The sequence below is a fragment of the Sceloporus occidentalis genome, unplaced genomic scaffold, assembly GCF_023333645.1.
Source record: "Sceloporus occidentalis isolate IW3139 unplaced genomic scaffold, rSceOcc1.0.p SCAF_5, whole genome shotgun sequence".
Lineage (NCBI taxonomy): Eukaryota > Metazoa > Chordata > Lepidosauria > Squamata > Phrynosomatidae > Sceloporus > Sceloporus occidentalis.
The window spans coordinates 19,743,736-19,762,054 of record NW_028316985.1 but is presented as its reverse complement, the minus strand read 5'-3'; the positions used below and the strand labels follow the sequence as shown (position 1 = coordinate 19,762,054).

Here is an 18,319-nt window from a genome sequence, read left to right as displayed (position 1 = left end):
TTTGCTAAGTTTAGAAAATACGTTTAATCATCTATTCCACCACCCATATGATTAAATTTACGAACAAAGGTATTTGCTATCTACTACAGATAAACTGAGCATATTGCTTTAACAGCCTTCATTTAACACACAAAGTTTAACAACGATGGGAAAAGAAAAGACTATCAATGCTATGTACAATATTCAGGTGTCCATACAGAAGAAACTTGGGCTTCATGGAGTTTAGACAGCTCTCAGTTCTGGGTAAAACTATTAACTCACATGAAAGAAAATGATTATTTTAAGAGAAAGACTTAAAGTGTGAAGAGAAGAACCAGACATTGCTTGGAAAACCCTCTTTATGGGAAGCTCCTCTTCGTGATTAGAAATTATCATTCTTAAGTATTCCTTTCCATCTCTCTCACGCACAAATATCTACATACCAGGTCTGCACTTGAAAACTCATACATAAGTTCCTTTAACCTATTTCTACTCATTTGGCTATATTGGTATATTTGTTCATACACATAAGACCTTATCATTTATGTTTTAAGGGTACTTGAAATGTACATTGCATCAGCTATTACAGCTGAAAGGCAGACGAGCATAACATCCCATAACAACATTGGGTAAGATGATAAAGTCTAAAGATGGGTGGCTGGATTAAGGCTACCCTCCTAGATTCTGACAGAAATAAAAACCAGGCAATTTCCACTTTACAGTCTTAGCTACCATGCTGTAACAGTTCAGTCCAATATAAGAAGCTAGCACAAGCAAAATCCTGCTTCTTATTTTAACTTATCTGGGTGGTAGAAAAAAAAATAATTAGGCTAGGACAATTTGTGCAACATCTAATATGTTCACTTTTAATATTTTCAAGGGCAGATATCCTTTTGGTATGCTTGAGGAGCTCCGACGGCCAGACAAAGGCTGCTGCATGTCCAGTGTTTCTACACTGGTGCAAAAACTAAAGGCACTCTGTCTACAGTGGCCAAGTAATCTGGGTACCTGGGACTTGACACGTCTGGTTCTCTTCAGCACAACGTTCATTCTTGTACCCTGCTTTGGGGGAGACTGGGCATCAATGCCGAGGTCCTCAACCTCCACTTTTTCCTTAAGGTCCAAGTTTGGCTTTTGGATGCCCTAAAGAATCAGAGCACAGAAGGACACCAAGTTGGTTGGATCCAGGATGTCAGACTCTGGTTTTCAAAATGAGCATCACTACTGGGGAGAAGCGCTACAACAATGACACATTACATTACAAATGTCATCTGGAATAGAGTCATCCATGAAACCTGAACAAAGGAGATTCTCAAATTTTGCTGCCTAACCAAGAAAAATTAAGATCCTGTGTTTGGTTCCCTTCCAACAAAGGCCCCATCCTATTAAAGTTGACTGCAAACATATGCAGAGAAGGTAACTGGCTGCAATTACACCACAAAACAACATACCTCTAGTTAAGAGCATATAGGAAAGTTGCTTCCACGGGGAAATGCAAAGAACATCACATAATGTAAAACACAAAAGTATATTTATTTTAAATACTGTTGATATTAATCTCCTGCAAACAATTCCCTCTCACCATAAGGCTGACACCAGACTGGAAAAGCTCATATGGATACAGGATCCGTTCATAGTGTGACTTCAAGAGTGAGCCTGTTGTCTTTGCTGGCATGTAACCAAGTCGGTTAGCCACTTTAGACCATTTTTTCTCTTTAGAGACCACTTCAAAGCCTCCTTTGCTAGCAACAATCTGAAACAGAAGTAAAGTATAACATTATCTTTTAGAAAACTGTATGCAAGTGGTTCTGAAAACATAGCATTAATTTGCACCCTAAATATAAAACCAGACAGGACCCAAGGCAGGAGTCATATTCATACACCTCACCACATGTTGTTGAACAGCATCTCAGTCCTAGCCAGCACAGTCAATACTGAAGAGTGCAATGAGTTGAAACTCAACAAAGTCTAAAGAACTGTGTGTTCCTAACTGCTAGTCTAAGAATATTTTTCATGCAGAACTGCCGCATGCATTATGAATCATAAAGACAGGCATTGTCTTGCACTGAATTATACCACTGGTCCATCTAGCTCAGTGCCACATATTCAAGCAGCTCTCCAAGGTTTTAAGTCTGCCATTATCCTATCTACAGATGTCAAGGATTTCACCTAGCAACTTTTGCGTAAAAGCAAGTCTTCTGCCACCAAGCTACAGCCCTTTCCCAATAGTTCTAATATAAAGTATGCTGTAGTCAAATCAATGAAGTCTTGCCACAACTTAAAGATTAAAACAATTAATATGAGCTCCTGAAATATTATGGCATTATTTAAAAAACCTGTGCCACAAGACTTTGGTCTCAAACAAATTGGGCAAAAGGAGAGGCCAGAGGCCACTCCTGACCCAATCAGTGCGGGACCATAGCAACTGCACATGTCTGGCCCTGATCCAGCCGCTCTGGGAGTGTGCGTCATCTAAACACCACACTCCCAGAGTGGCCAGAAGCCGCACTTTACTGCCCATCTGTTTTGGGCCCAAGTTGCTAAGATAAAAGCAACACAATAACATTGCGGGGTATTCTCAATTAAAGCAGCCCACAGTTCAGACCAAAAAGAAAGCACTAGAATACTTCCTTTACACTGAGCTATGTTTCCTATTCAGACTAGGAACATTATCCTGATTAAACAACTGTCAACCTCTTAAGACTCCTACTCACCTTGCTCAGTGAGTAAAGATCCAGTATTTTTCTCTCCACCACTGGAATTTTTAGCGTAGACCCTTGAAGTTCCCAAAATTTTGCCAGTTGATCTAAGAAGTCCAGCTTCACTCTAGTCATTGCCTATTAATAAAACAAAGCAGCAGATGGGTATCATATGAGAGAGGTAGACTGTCCAAGGGAAAAACAGAAACATGCACAGTCACCTCATCTGAACACTAAAGAGCTTAAGGAGCAGAAAATGTCAATTCAGATTACAGTCACCCCTCCAAGTCCGCAGACTTGAAATCCATGTACTTCAAAATCTGCGGAGGGGCGACTGTTATTAACCTTAATGGGGCGCGCGCCCATGCCCCATTCAAGTCTATGGGGCTTGAATATGCACGAGATTTGGAATTCGCCGGCCGGGGGGGGGGGGTCCAGGGGCAACTGTATTTCATTTGATGATAGATATGAGCATTTGAACACTTGAGCTTAAAGAAGTTTTTTGCACCCCTCATGATGGTGAAGGCTTCTCCTTTCACACTGGAAAGTAACATTTGTAGAGCAGCACAGGTCAGGAAAAACAATAACTAGAGGGGTGTATCTAAAATGGATCCTGCAGGTTTATTCATTCTTTCCCTCTCTCCAGCCTACCCCATACAGAAGTAAGGAAGGATATCAGATGCTTCTGGTTCCCTTTGAAGTTAACTAGAGTTTAGTATACTCTCCAAATCCTAAGCTGCTCTTAAACCTAACTACTGAAACAGTGAGCTGAAACTACACATCCTGTAGTTTGGGTTATGCTCTGCCCACTCACTCCAATAGGCAGTTAGTAAAGAGAGAGACTTTCTGGTGACCCCCCGTGGGTGAAGCTAACCCTAGAAGGCCAGTCGCTGCAACAGCCGAATGCTCCAGAAAAAAACAAACCATTTATTTGGATATCAAACATAGAGAATTGGATGGTAACAGAGACAGGCAGTGAGCAATCTAGCTTGCCCTCCATAGAGAAGAACTATGTGGACATGAACAATCCCTATGCCAGAACCCCTGAGGGTGGGCCAGGATGTGGGGCTCTTATCTACAGGAAACGGACATATCACAGGTAAGAGCCAATGTCCCTTTTCCCAGCAGATAAGACCCCCACATCCTGTAGTTTGGGATTTACCAAAGCCGATCTAAACAGGGTGGGCAGTGCTGGCCCCTCAGAAACATAGGTTTGAGCACCTGCTGCAAGACCTTGTTGTCAACAGCAGCCTCAGCTGAGTCAAGCTGTCAAGCTAGTAATGCCTAACAAGTGTGTATGGTGGCTTGTAAGTGGCCACACTGATGGTCTTTGTTATAGGTCCTATGATGACTAGAGGTGCTCATGCACCTGTAGTCTTTGGCATGGGTGACTTGGTTTTTGGTGGTAACCTCTCAAGGATTTATGGCAGTAATAATGCCAGGCCTGGCCCACCTGCTAGGCATAGAGACTGATGCCTTCTTGCCCATCGAACAGAGCTAAAAGGAAACAAAATGAGGTTTCAGAGGAACAAAGCTGTTTCTCCTCTATGGGTGGCTGGCTCTCCAGCATGGTGTATGTTTAAAATTCTTTCCAGTGTCTGGGAGAATGAAGGAGAAGGCTGGGCGGATATGATGCTGACCTCTGAGGAGATTAGAGCTCACCCTAAGGGTGGGGTCTGGGTTTGGCTGAATTACCATGGAGTCAGTTGTAATAACACTGAGCTGCTAGTGTGACAGCAGGACCCCAGGCTCAGACCCCCCCATGTGCCAAAGGGGCAGAATCAGGAGGGGACCCAACCAGACAAATGGCTTAGAGAAAATCTCCCTTAGGAACTAAGACAGTCAGCACCCTCAGGACTACGTATAAATCCCAGAAGAGAAAAGGTGTTGTGTAGACAAGGCAAACAACAAGTCACCTGAGGAGTCTCTGACCATGGAGATGGGATGCCATCCCATCCTGGCCCCTTGCCTGCATCACAACAGTGAGGTTATAAGTGAAGTCTGTTTATGGCTGTGGTGGCCTAAGGCTCACGCCCATGTCCTCCAGGAAGAATTTCAATAAGGAGAAGACTGAGGGTTTCAGGGAGTCCTGAAGGACCTCCATGCTAACTAATGTGTTATAGAACAGTGTTTCCCAGGCTATCTGGTCTGAAGAAACAGCAACTGTTTATATTGTTTTATGGGAGTTTAACGGGAGTAGCAGATCTGGCCAAGGGACTGCCACTTCCACTAGCATTGGTATAGAGATGGAGAGGGACCGGTTCACCCTGAGACTGGCAGGAATGTCAGGCATGGGTGCCCTTTGTTTCACGGTCAATCCTATTTTCCCCTTAGTAGCCAGTCTAGGGAAAAATCACAAGCTAGTGAGCCCAATGGGGAGAAGGATTGCCAGTTAAACCTCCAGAGTTTCAACTTGTCTAAAATGTGGATTATGGTGGATTATGTGATCAATCAGAATGGAACTTGATCCAATCTGGACCTATGCCAGCTTCCTCCCTATCACTGATCACCTTGCCAACTGATTATAGCAATGAAGGTGATATTATGGTGATTTTACTTGTAACAATGAAGACTTACCACTCTGAAAGAGCAATGTTAATGTCTGACCACCAACTAATATTTCAGAACAATGTGCAGTTCTTTACTGGAACATCTGTGCACCTGTGTAAAATAAGACTAATTTCATGGTTAGGCAAGGGAGGCACTGGATTAACCTTTATCTCACAGACATTGGTGAGTCCAAGCTCACGTCCTGTAAAATATAATGGCACAGTAAAATGGAGTCCATTATATAAAATAGTAAAATCAAGGTTTATATATATACACACACACACACACACACACACACACACACATATTTAGAAGCTGTGGGTATACAGAGGGCTGGCTGTAACTCCCTATATGGAGCTTTATGCTACATGGTATATTAGATCTGAGCAAGTCCATTTTTCCAGCCCCAGAAGAAGGCAGTGTTGTTTGGAGCATTCGGCTGTTGTACGACTGGCCTTCTAGGGTTAGCTCCACCCACATGGGGTCACCTGAAGTTCTCTCTTCTTTACTTCCTGCCTACTGGAGTGAGTGGGCGGAGCATAACCCAAACTACAGGATGTGGGGGTCTTATCTACTGAGAAATGGCATGTTTCAAACAATCCATAACTTAAGCCAATATGGTGTAGTGGTTTGAACATTGGACTATGACTCTGGAGATCAGGGTTCAAATCCTGGCTCAGCCATATAAATCCACTGGGTGATATCTGGCAAGTCACTCTTTCACAGCCTCAGAACATGGCAATGGCAAACCCCCTCTGAAGAAACTTGCCAAAAAAAAACAACCCATGATAGGTCTATCTTAGGGTCATCATAAATCAGAAACAAATTGAAAGTACACAACAGCAACAACAAATATAGTGGACCCCACTATAGCTGGCATTAAGTCTTAGAACTGAGAGCCAAGAATACATATGTGGAAGCAAGTAACACTGGAATCAGTGAAACTCAAGTTCTGTTCTGCTATTTCTTTTCACATGCTCCCTGCCAGGATGAAAGCAAGGAAGGTGCTACCCACTCCATCTCATATATTTCTGATGACAAGATCCTACAGCTTTCCATGTTAAATCCAAATGTCTATACCAGGAAAATCCATTGCACAGTATAAAATCACAGGACACTAACAGCAGCCTTCCTCCTGCAGACATTAAATGCTAACATGTGGAGACTAAAGGAACATCAGTAACATAACAAAGGTGGTGGGGCTAGCAAGTGCTTTCCCACTCTCCCTACTCATATGATGGGAAATATGCCAACAGGGCTACTGTCACTAAGAACGCAAGTTATCAGACATTTCCAATATAAGATAAGAAGGTCTTTGACTATATATTGTGCATTGGGGAAAAAACTATTAATAAATTGGGAAACAATTTTATTGAAAGTAGGCCCATGTATAATATGAAAAGGGCTATGTTATTTAGCCAATCATTAAGAACCCTCATTTAAAAAAAAAGAGTGGGCTTAATACTTTCTTTCATACATATTTAAGTAAATGGTTAAAAAGCTTACCTCCAATTCATTCAAGCGTTGAACTCGTGGGGTAAATCGAAAATTTTGCACATCACATGCAAAAGGTGGCTGCCAGTCCTAAGGATAAAAAGGAAAACTAAATTTCAAGATACAAGCCCTTAAAAATATACATAGTTAATGATTTTTCTGTATTTTTCTGTTCCCTGAGTAGTTCAGCCCCACAGTTGCCCTGGAGCTAGGCACGTCGTTGTTAGCGTAGAGAGAACAACTCACACATGAACACATGTGTAGACAGCTGACCAGCGTTGTTAAAAAGTGCTCTGAATTTTCCTGCAAAATCCAGAATAAAAGGTCAAGTTTTTTTACACTGGTTTAAGGGAAGAAAAGAATGGATTTGATGCAGAATTGGCTTTCCGTCATGCAGGCAATCCATACCCAAACTGAAGGATTAGTTCTTGCATCGTGCGCACAGGTTGCTGCACGGATTGTTGGGTACATGGGAAGAACAGCTTCATATGTTTTTTCCTTACATTCCTACTCGCACCCTCCGCTCTTGTAGTCAAGGTCTCCTGTCACAGTGTAGGACTACCACTGCCCCCTCCTGAATTCATCCCTTCTCGCTTGCTGCCCCTTACTCCTGGAACCTTCTTCCCCCACATGCACACCTCATCACTTCTCTACCCAGTTTCAAAACTGAGTTAAAGACTATATTGTTTAGAGAAGCATTCCCAGAGGTGAGCCCCTCTCTGACCCAGGAAGCCTCCTTTTAAGCATCCATTAAGAAGCCAAGCCCTTCCTCCAGTCCATCTGCCTTGGTCCAGGCCTCGGAGGTGGAGAAGAACTGCTGGACCTGATCCCATTCCCCACCACCACTCCCTTCTCCTTTTGTGTCGTGTCTTCTTAGACTGTAAGCCTGAGGGCAGGGAACCATCTAACTAAAAGATTATATGTACAGCGCTGTGTAAATTTACAGCGCTATATAAATAAAGGTTAATGTTAATAATAATAATAATATGGTCCTTGTAGACGTGCCCTAAGAATTTTTTTTTTAAAAAATCTGCAGTTATGTAGAAAGAGCAAATGCACAGCTTAGAATATTGTAGACTACAACTGTCAAGATTAATCTGTAAACTGATAAGGCTTTCAGTGAAAAAAATGCATTGATTCATTTCAGAGCTAGTGAGAATCAGAGTGCCAACATATATGAACATCTATTGGGCTTAAAACCTACAAACTCTAACTCTTCAATCATGTGACTTAATATATGAAGTAAGACACATAGGCGGGTTATAAACCGCCACTTTGAGGCGGTCTGCCGCCGCCGCCGTTTGCTCCGTGCGGGAGCCGCAGCAGCCGCAGCAGCCACACCGCGCGGCTCCCGCACGGACCGAAAAAGAAGCTCCAAAATGGAGCTTCTTTAAGCGGCGCCTCTATGACGTCGCGAGGCGCCAGGGGCGGACTTGCGACGTCATAGACGCCGCGACACGTGCGGACGCACAACGTCCGATACGTAAACATGGCGGCCCCCATGTGGAAGGGGCGCCGCCAGGTTGTACGTATCGAATACGTACTAGGGTTAGGGGGGTGCGGAAGCACCGCCCCTTCCTAACCCTAATACGTATTCCATACATATTTTTTGGCGGTTTGTAACCCGCCATACTTGTCAATTTACTCCAGTGAGAAAGATATAGGCATGAGAGGAATACACAGCTGCCAGGAGTATTTCACAATGTTGTAAAACCCTGTTTTGATTTTGACGAGGAAAAACACAATACTATGGTCTTGTAAGCATATCAGATAATCCCAACATTAATCATACAAAGTAGACCCACTGAAATATTTACAACTTTTGTCTTAACTAATTTAAGTAGCATGGATTTTTCAAAGGTTCCACTGAGAATACCAAACACTCAGTTTAAACCTAAAAATATAGTGTGGCCAGCCCCTAAAATATTTTACTTGAGTACCTCAGAGCCACTCTGGCACACTAAAAGGGGGGGGGGGGGGGAATCATTTGTCACAAGTAACCAGAGAAGTGACAACAGTGTTTGTTACTGTTCAGTACAATATTTAAGTAGAAAACAGAGTTACTTCTGCAGGTAGCTAAAATAAGCAACTTCATTTAGAGCAATACACTACATGGCGAATACAGAACCCTCCAAAAGAACACAGAGCTCATGAAAAAGAGCTACCTGTACAATACTTAAGAGCAGCTTCTTCTAACACCTGAAGTTTTTTTTCAATCTTTTGTGCAGCACTGATCTTCTTGTTTTAAATTGTACTTTTTCGGTGTGGTGTATTCTAGTATAAACATGACTGCAAAAGGGCAAAAATGTTGTGAGGTGAACTAACAATTGTAATTTTGTTAGAAGTCTAGCCTTGTCATCATATTCAAACAATGGACTCTTTCAAATAGACCTTCTTGCAGTAATCATCTCTACTTGCTGTCCTGAATTTTTTAAAAATGTTGGTTTTTTACAATGCATTTGGTAACTTTTTTATTGTTACTGATCCCTTCCCAATGTATGGGATGAAATGAGCTACAAGACTACTTCAAGATTCATCTTCTTCAACATCAATTGAAAGTCAGTTGTAAGTTTGTTGCTAAACAAATTCACCTCCCAAAACCATCTACAGATCCAGTTTAGAAAATCATTACTGATCTGAACTTAGAGAAAGAAGGACCACCTAACCCTAGGAGAAGTAAATTCTTCTTCTGACAGGACCCCTCTGCTAATACATTCTGAATTTCTGATTATCAAACAGCCGTTAAAGACACAGAAGTCTTGCAGAGAGAAAAGCCTGCAAACTCTAATGACAGCTATTGTTTTTCCCCCTATGTTCCAGATTCTTGGAGTAATGGATTGGTAAAAGAGAACAGAACAGCTACCATCACTTCTTCATTTCAATACACTGGAGTTTATTAGACAAGAATGAATAAAATGTCCAAACTCAAGGTCAGAAAATCCAGACCCTGGAACAAAAAAGCCAGTAAAGGTGTCTGAAAGGGTAACAATACCCCACTAAGAATTATATAAATGTAAAATAAATAAAAACATAAAATGATATAAAACACTAGAGACCAGACGCGTTTCAACAACTGTTGTCTTCCTCAGTGGCCTGCAATTATTTAAAATATAATATATCTAATAAACACAATGTGTCTGTGCTCAACTCAGCTTCTGCTACCCTTTTAGACACCTTTACTGGCCTTTTTGTTCCAGGGTCTGAATTTTCTGACCTTGAGTTTGGACATTTTATTCGTTCTTTACTACTGCTCACTTTTCAGTGGGGTATTTATACCCTTTTAGAAATTTTACTGGCTTTTCTATTTGAGGGTGTAATTTATCCCTTATTTCTTCACAGTTGTGTGTTTTGGTAATTGGAGGTGGGTTACATTTTATTTGGATATATTTTACATACATAAATATTTTCTTTGGAAGAACCCTTCAGTTTGGTTTTGTGTTCTTACATCTTGGGTTTTTTGTCATTTGGGACTTTTGTTGGTTTGTGATAACCCACTACACACAAATTCGGACAATGGGAAGTCAGTCCAAACGCAATCATGTGGTTTCACGTTATTGCGTGATAAACTACCACACGCAAATTTGGGCAATGGCATGCTATTTTCAGGCAATGGGAAGCCAGTTTGAATGCAATGCACATTCACGTAATTGTGCTAAACTAGTGACTTTAAGTGAATGCGTTCTGGCCTCCCTTTCTTTTCATTCGAAGTTAAGAGAAATTCCTCCCATTTGATAAACTCCACAGTTACAAGATGCAGGTGAAACTATATACAAAGAAAATGCAGCAAAGATAGAAGACAGGATGTAGATGACCTTAGATGGAGAAGGGGAGTGAGCAACATTTGAAGAAAGATGCTGGGAAAAGATACCATCCATTAGATACTGGGAAAGAGCTGCTCAGTGTACTAGGAACTCTAATGTCCTTAACAGATATTTTCTTCAAAAAACTTACTACTCAAAATTTCATGAGATGTTTTAACATAAAGATGTCGTATGATACAAACTAGAAAGACAAATAGTGCAGAAGAGAATTATTTCTTCAACACTAGTAAACAAAACTGTTCTAGAACTTAAGGCTATCCACTCATCTCTCTACATTTGCAGGTTTGACTTTTGAGGATTTAATTATTCATGGATTTGAGTAGTATGTTCTCTCTAGGAATATCTAGGTCCTCCAGCACAACTCTATGGTCCACTTTAACCAAAAGTCGCACTGAAGGGCCTAAAGATTCCTAGAGAGAACACTCCATTAGGCATTTGTCGCTTCTCCAGTGCAATTCCATGGTCAATGTAAGGCAGATGTGTACCACAGAGTTGCACTGGAGGACCTAGAGATTCCTAGAGATGTGTTCTCTCAGGTAAAAACATAAGTGTTTTTGTTATTTGCGGTTTTTCCACATTCAGGGGGATTCTGTGTCCCTAACCCCAGCGAATGTGGAGGGAAGTATGTACTTAGTCCATACACTAAAAAACAAGGGGTAGGCAGAAGACAGGCCAAGATCTACTGTTAGGTCTGTGGCTGAATTCTGGCAGAGCAGAAAGCATCTCAGTCACTTAACAGTAGCACCAACAAAATACCATCACCACCACCCTCAAATTACACTACAAAAGTGAGAACAGCATGGGTACATTTTTGCTTGGAAAGCTATGAGGTGTTCAGTCCTGATATTCAAAGCATCTAGTCCAAGCATTATTTAATTTTAAGTATGCTTTTTTCGTTTTCTTTTCACAAATTTTTGTATGGTGAATCTGTTTGTGAAAAAGCAAAATGGATCCTGCAAGCCTGAAGTCTGCCCATCCTGCCATACGTTGTTGTTGTGCCGAAGTAGTCTGACCAAGAGGATATAATGCAGGAACTGAAAAGGTTTTGGTGGAAGCTTTCATATATCTTAAAGGCCAGGAAGGACTTCCAATCCTGAACCAATGAAACGTAGACCATGGTCTATGCTGAAGGTCAATACTCAAGCTGTCTTCCACTAGCTAGTAACTAAGGTCCAAAACACACTGCAGAAATAACCCGGTTTGAGACCACTCTGGGGCCACAACACACAACAATTCCCAGAAATCCACAGCATGGAGCCAAGGCACTGAAAGCGGTCTCAAACCAGGTTATTTCTGCAGTGTGGATGCAGCCTAAGTAATCTTATTATACTGATCTCTGTCTAATACAGCAGGGATGTGTAAACACTTTACATTACATGGGGACCCCACCCCATTTCCCTTTCTCTTTTTTAGCCTTTGTTCCTTTCCTGCATCCTTCTCTTATTGGTTTCCAAACCATTTCAAGATGTGCTTTGCTTATTTCCAGAAGGTTGCCTTGTTAGTCTGTGACAGAGAAAAACAACCACCAAGATTAAGATTTTAAAATGTTCAGTGATTCTCATCTGCTTTGCCACAGCCAAAATTAAAACCCAGTCAGCTGAGAGTGTCCTGTTTTTAAATGTACGTACGCAGATGTATATCTAGTACATATAATTTTGTTTGTATTACAGAGCTGCCCTTTCCTAAGAGAAGCGCCATTGCTGCTGTGAGAGATCGTACAATACACAAAAGGCCTGACAAAGCACAACAGAAAGCCAGAGGGCTAATAACCAGCCTTGTTCATTTGGCCTCTTTCAAAAGTGAAGCCTCGCCAACCAGGATCAGGTGATGGGGCAGCTCTGGAGGAGGAGGGGAAAGGGACTCTTCGGCTGTCCATGTATGGATGCGAGAGTCGAAGAAAGCAGAGAAAGAGAAAATCAACTCATTTGAGATGTGTCGCTGGAGAGGAGTGCTGAAAATACCATGGACATCCAAAAAGACAAAACAAATGGGTCCTTGGAACAGATCAAGCCTGACCTCCCTCTGGAAGCCAAGATGTTCAGATTGAGGCTGTCGTACTTTGGTCGCATCCTAAGAAAGCATGACTTCAGAAAAGACAATAACGCTAAGAATGATGTACAAAGAGAGGAAGGCCACAGGCGAGATGGATGGACGCTACGAAGCAGGTCACAGGGATGAATGTGCAGGAACAAAGCACTGCAGAGGCAGGGAGCCTTGGGCTGCATCCGCATTGCTCAAATAATACAGTTTGATCCCCACTTTAAATGGCGAAGGCCTAGCTTTTCACATAGGTTTTTGATGAATTGTTATAAGGATAGACTGGGATGTTGACCTTTTAAAAAAATTGATACAGTTATATATCACAGAACCATAGAACAGTTGGAAGAGACCCCAAGGGCCCTGATCCAGTCCAACCCCTTTATTCTGCCCTGCAGGAACTCCTAATCAAAGCATCCCCATTGACAGATGGCCATCCAGCCTCTGCTTAAAGACCTCTAAGGAAGTATATATAGTTTAATCTTTTAAAAATCTGTTTCAGTCTTTTAATAAAAATCTCTTTTAATATTTGTCGACTGTTTCGATCGTTTTAAAGACCGGCTCTTGTTTTATGGCTGCAAGGGAATTTTAGTTGTGGCGCTGCTGGGAAGGGATGCTGTTGTATGTATGTCTGTGTGTGTGTTTCATTTTAGATTGCTCTTTGTCTGCCTCAACTGCTACGGAATTCTGGGAGTTGGAGTTTGTTGTGGGGCCCAGAAGGGAGCTCCGTTCCGCTCTGGGCCCCACAACAAACTCCAACTCCCAGAATTCCATAGCCTTGAGCCAAACAGAGTTAAAGCGCTACCAAAGCGGGTTATTTCCCCAATCTGGATGCAGCCAACGCGAGGCATCTTGGTCCTCCTTCCTCTTGGGTACCTTAGGCGGCCTGATCTTGCAGATGCCGGTCTTCTCAGCCAAGGGCCGGATGCGCCCGATGAAGCCGAGGGGGTCGCTGAACTCCTCCCAGCTGGGCTCGAAGACGGGGCACTCGGGCGGAGGGACGAACTCGGCCACGTAGTGAGACCCGCCAGGGACGCCGTCCTCGTCCCCCGACATGGCGGCGGCGGCGACAAGGCCGTCGATGCCGAGGATGCTGGCCTTGTTGCCGCTGGAAGCGAGAGGAGAGGAAGGGAAGGCAGAGGGGCTCAGAGGGGCATCCCCAAAAGGGCTGCCCCCCAACAGTGAGGCGGCTCGGCCTTATCGCCGCCGGAGGGGCCTTCGCCGTTTGCCGTGGCGCCTTCCTCCTCCTCTTCCTCCTTTTCCCTGAAGGGTTTGTTGTGTGTATCTGTTGTTGTTGTTTTTTTATCTACCCTTCTTTCCTTTTCCTCCCCTTCTTTCCCTCTGGCCGGAAGTGACGTGTCTCAGTTAAAGCCCCCTTCTTTCTTTCTTTTTTTTCCCTTGCGGAAGAAGAGCCGAACTTAGGTATCCTTCCGCTAAAGAAGTCCCGGTTTTCCTCTCTCTTCAGCCGAAGGACTATTTTTTTCTTTCGCTTATTTTATAAGTCGTTTTATTCAGCTGTTACGTCGATGCGCCGCTTTTTTTTAACCTCTCGAAAGATAAAAGGGGGAAGAGGCTGTGCGTGCTTCTACGGAGGCCGCACGTTATAACATATATATTTAACCTGAGGCGGATGAATACACAGAGGCACTTCGTAAAAAGAACTTCCGGTGCTCCTCCTCCCCCTTTTCTCTCTGTATGAAATAGGTTCGCTTCGCCCTCCCCTCCCCTTGGAATCTTCGCAGAGCCCTGCCCACCGCTAACGTCCGCCTCTTCTTCGCCCCGCCCACTTCACCTCCCCCCCCCCCGCCGGCTACCTGCCTCCTCCTCCTGAGCTTCGTTTCCCATTCAATCTCTTTCCCCCGCCCAACACAGAACACCTGGCTCCGCCCCTCGCCGCGTTCGCAGCGTTCCTCGTGCTCGCTTCTGCTCCACCCCCTCCGCTCCTCAAAAGTCCCCAGGGTTAACGGCCGCTCCCAGGTCGCCTAGGCAACCGGGCCCCTCCCACCGAAGGGCCTTTTCGCTCACAGTTCCCTCTCCTCTGAGGCGAAGGCCTCGCTCTTGTTCTCTCTGGTTTTTGAAACGCAGTCGAACTAAGGCCCTTTCCCCGACGCTTAAAATAAATAGTAAAAAATAAACTCACAAGCAACAGCGAAAACAAAAGTGGCCTGACAGACTTCTGCCACTGTTGTTCACAACATTTACCACACACACACACACCTCCCTGCCCTCTGAGTACCTCATTTTAATAATAATAATAATTGTATTATTATTACATGATTTTGCTCCAAAACACACTGGAGAAATAATCCAGGTTGCATCCACACTAGAGAAATAACCCAGTTTGGCATCGCTTTAAGTTGTCTGGCTCAAGGCTATGGAATTCTGGGAGTTGGAGTTTGTTGTGGGGCCCAGATGGCCCCACAACAAACTCCAACTCCCAGAATTCCATAGCCTTGAGCCAGACAAAGCGGTGCCTGTGTGGATGAAGCCTCAGTTTGAGATTGCTTTAACTGCCCTAGCTTGATGTTAGAGAATTCTGGGAACTAGTTTTGTGAGGCGTTGAGCCTTCTCTGTCAGAGAGCTCCAGGGCCACAATTACAATTCCCAGGATTCCCTAGCACTGAGCCAGGGCCGTTAAAGCCTTTCTTAACATATTTTAGTCCTAGCCACCTTCCTCTGAGGAAGGTTTGCCTGAAACATGGGGGTTAGCTCAAAGCCACCGTATGAGCTCCGTGGATGATTTTCTTATTTACTTAGAGTATTTATACCCTGCTCTTCGGCCACAAAGGTTCTTAGGATGGCTTAGATGTTAATTGTGTCCTCCAGGGTCATCTGCACTGCAGAAATTGTGCAGATTTGACACGACTTTAACTGCTCTGGTTCCACCCTATTGAACTCTGTGATTTGTAGTTCATTGTGGCACCAGATCCCTCTGGCATCAGGATAAATAGCTCACTGAACTACAAATCCCAGAATTCCATAGCATTGAGCACTGTCAGTTAAAGTGGTGTCAAACTGCATTAGTTCTGCAGTGCAGATGCAGCCATTATATGAATTCTTTATTGCTTCTGTGTTAAATTATATATACAGATGTTTGGTAATAAAAGGTATATACAAATGTTTGCTAATAAACCACCCTGGTTCAGTGCTAGGGAATTCTGGAACTGTAGTTTTGTGAGACATTTAGCCTTCTCTGTCAGAGAGCTCTGGTGCCACAGTAAACCACAATTGCCAGAATTCCCTAGCTCTGAGCCTGGGCAGTTAAAGTGGCATCAAACTGGATTTCGGTGCAGTGTGTTTTGGACCTTAGTCTTGTTCAAAATGGAGGATATTCTGGAATCCCTCCTGGACAGAAGGTTGAAATGTCCTGGAAAAAGAGGATATCTGGTCACCCTGGGTTTAACTTATTTCTTGCACTAGTCATTACATTGGAAATGAGAAAGGATGGCATTTCAGATGGTCTGGAACTGCAGTTTCCATCAGTTGTGGCCATTATAACCAATTCTGGGAGATGATGGGAGCTGGAGTCCAGCAACATCCAACAGATCATACATTCCCCATCCCCACTGGAATGTATACCAAACTTTTTAAGGCTGTTTAAAAATACTAACAAGTGCTTGCTCATAACCTATATTTTCCAAAGTGGCATCTAGTGTTGTTTTCAACAGTAATATGCTTTCTTGATACTTCATAGACTCATGGAGCTGGATGAAACCTCAAAGGCTATCCAATCCAACCTCCTGCCATGCAGGAACTCACAATCAAAGCACCCCTAACAAATATTCATCCAGCCTCTGTTTAAAGACCTCCAAAGAAGGAAGTGTTCTTACTTGTAGGAGCTCTTGAAGATATGCATTTTTAAAAGAATACTCAAAGCTTCTTATAATATGTCACTGTAGAATATCCTGTCCTCTCGCCTGTTTCATTTCTGCAATGAGATCCAAATTCATTCATGCCAATACAAAAGGGAGGATCTTTTGGGTTTGCCAGACGTGGTGGGGAAGGACCAGCAGATAAAATAACAATAATTATAAGTTTAGTTATATAAAACATCCAAAATCCAATAGATATGGTGATGGAGTATAAATCTTCCTCAATGGACCTATGCTTCTTCTCTTGAGGTTGCAAAAGGGCAGCAGGGGCCAAAGGCTCTTGGGTGAAAGAAATGTGAAGAAGGCCAGTGGAAAAATCAGGAAAAATCATGCTAAAATAAAATGTGCCATAATTTATTTTCTTCCTTTTTTAATTTTTTTCCTGGTTTTTTTTTTTTTCATTTTTTCTTAGGAAAAATTGGATTTTTTTTTAAAAAAGGAAGAAACTCAGTTATGGAGTATTTTATTTTAGCATGAGTCAGGAAAAACACAGACAGTGCTTAGAATTTAATTAAAATGTATACCCCATATTAATCACCAATGTCAGCTATTGTTCAGAACATCTACTGAACATAATAGAAAATAAGACAAGTCATCATCTTTTATGACTGCTCAGACTTATTTTTATTGTGTGGACAAAAGGACTACTACTAATCTGCCATTTCCAGCCACCTCCACAACAAAAGTAGAGCAGGAGATAAAGTAACTAGGGCTTAACACTATGCAGCAGCCACCCCAAGAAGCTGATCTTCAGTGTCTCTCTTGAAAGGGCAGCGAATCTGAGTTTATTTTTACTGAATTTCTACCTCTGGGGGAAGGGAAAAAGGTTCTTGTGAGATTTTTCTCCCTTCAATTGCAAAAATAGCTTGACTGGCTTTGAGTACTGTGTGAATTCGGCATGAGGGGCAGCGGCACTGTTTTAGTGCTTTGCAAAAATGTTGGGCCAGTCTTGTGGCTGAAATTGTGCTCTTTTGTTAAGGTCATGTACAAGAACTGATAACAGGCTCCTTGTCTTGGCCCCCATCCAACTTTATATAATTTGAAGGAGTTATAAAGTGCCTTTCAATGGTGTTTTCATTTCAGGGCAGTTTCTGAATAACTTAAAATTAAAGTTGTTGTTGTTGTATGCCTTTAAAAGGTGAACCTATCATGGGGTTTTCTTGACAAGATATATTTAGAGGTCTCTAGATTTTCTGGCTCAAGGCTATGGAATTCTGGGAGTTGGGGTTTGTTGTGGGGCCCAGAGCGGAGCTCTGCTCCGCTCTGGGCCCCACAAGAAACTCCAACTCCCAGAATTCCATAGCCTTGAGCTAGAAAGAGTTAAAGTGGTGCCAAACTGGGTTATTTCTCCAGTATGGATGCAGCCTTGGATTCTCAGTTGTGTTACTCTGGTCTTTGTTTTGCATTTTGTGACCAGATGCAAAGGAGATCAAGGCATCAGAAAAGGTAGTAGTAGGTCTTTCAAGAAAAAAAAATGGAGGCCATGGTCAAAGGAAAGCAAGCAAACAAAACAAAAACACTGAACATTCATATAAATGTAAATTAATGGCTTCTTAGTCCTGCTCAAAATGGAGGACATTTTGGACTTCCTCCCTTACAGAAGGCTGAAATGATGAAGGAGACGTCCTAGAAAAAAAATTAAGGCCTAGTTGTGACTCAAGCAAGTCAGTGAAAACATCCTCCTCCCGTTGCTAGGGCAACCGAGGCCTTGGTTTCAACGTTAGGACTTCATTTCCCAGCGTGCCTTGCGAACGGATTTCTTTTTAAAAGAGGAGGAGGTGGATGGGTGGGTCGCCGGTTGTGATTGGACAATAAACGACGCGCCGTTTGTTACGTAGCTTGCGATTGGCGGGTTCTTAAAGCCCTG

General features: G+C 42.9%; 1 protein-coding gene across 4 annotated transcripts in view; it reads right to left on the bottom strand.

The window, feature by feature from the left end:
* The window catches only part of LOC149311733 (lysine-specific demethylase 5A), a 61,198-nt gene extending 47,162 nt beyond the window's left edge, over nt 1–14,036 (bottom strand). For 3 of the 4 annotated variants that reach the window (XM_089527795.1, XM_089527796.1, XM_089527798.1), the window contains exons 1-5: nt 13,457–14,036; nt 6,735–6,812; nt 2,694–2,816; nt 1,562–1,732; nt 988–1,122 (exon numbers count right to left, since the gene is read on the bottom strand). In XM_089527795.1, coding sequence (XP_089383921.1) covers nt 988–1,122; nt 1,562–1,732; nt 2,694–2,816; nt 6,735–6,812; nt 13,457–13,636 — 687 coding nt within the window. In that variant the 5' untranslated portion in view covers nt 13,637–14,036. The remainder of the gene's footprint in view (nt 1–987; nt 1,123–1,561; nt 1,733–2,693; nt 2,817–6,734; nt 6,813–13,456) is intronic. The other variant, XM_089527797.1, reaches the window with a different exon arrangement.
* Between the last annotated feature and the right edge of the window lie 4,283 nt (nt 14,037–18,319).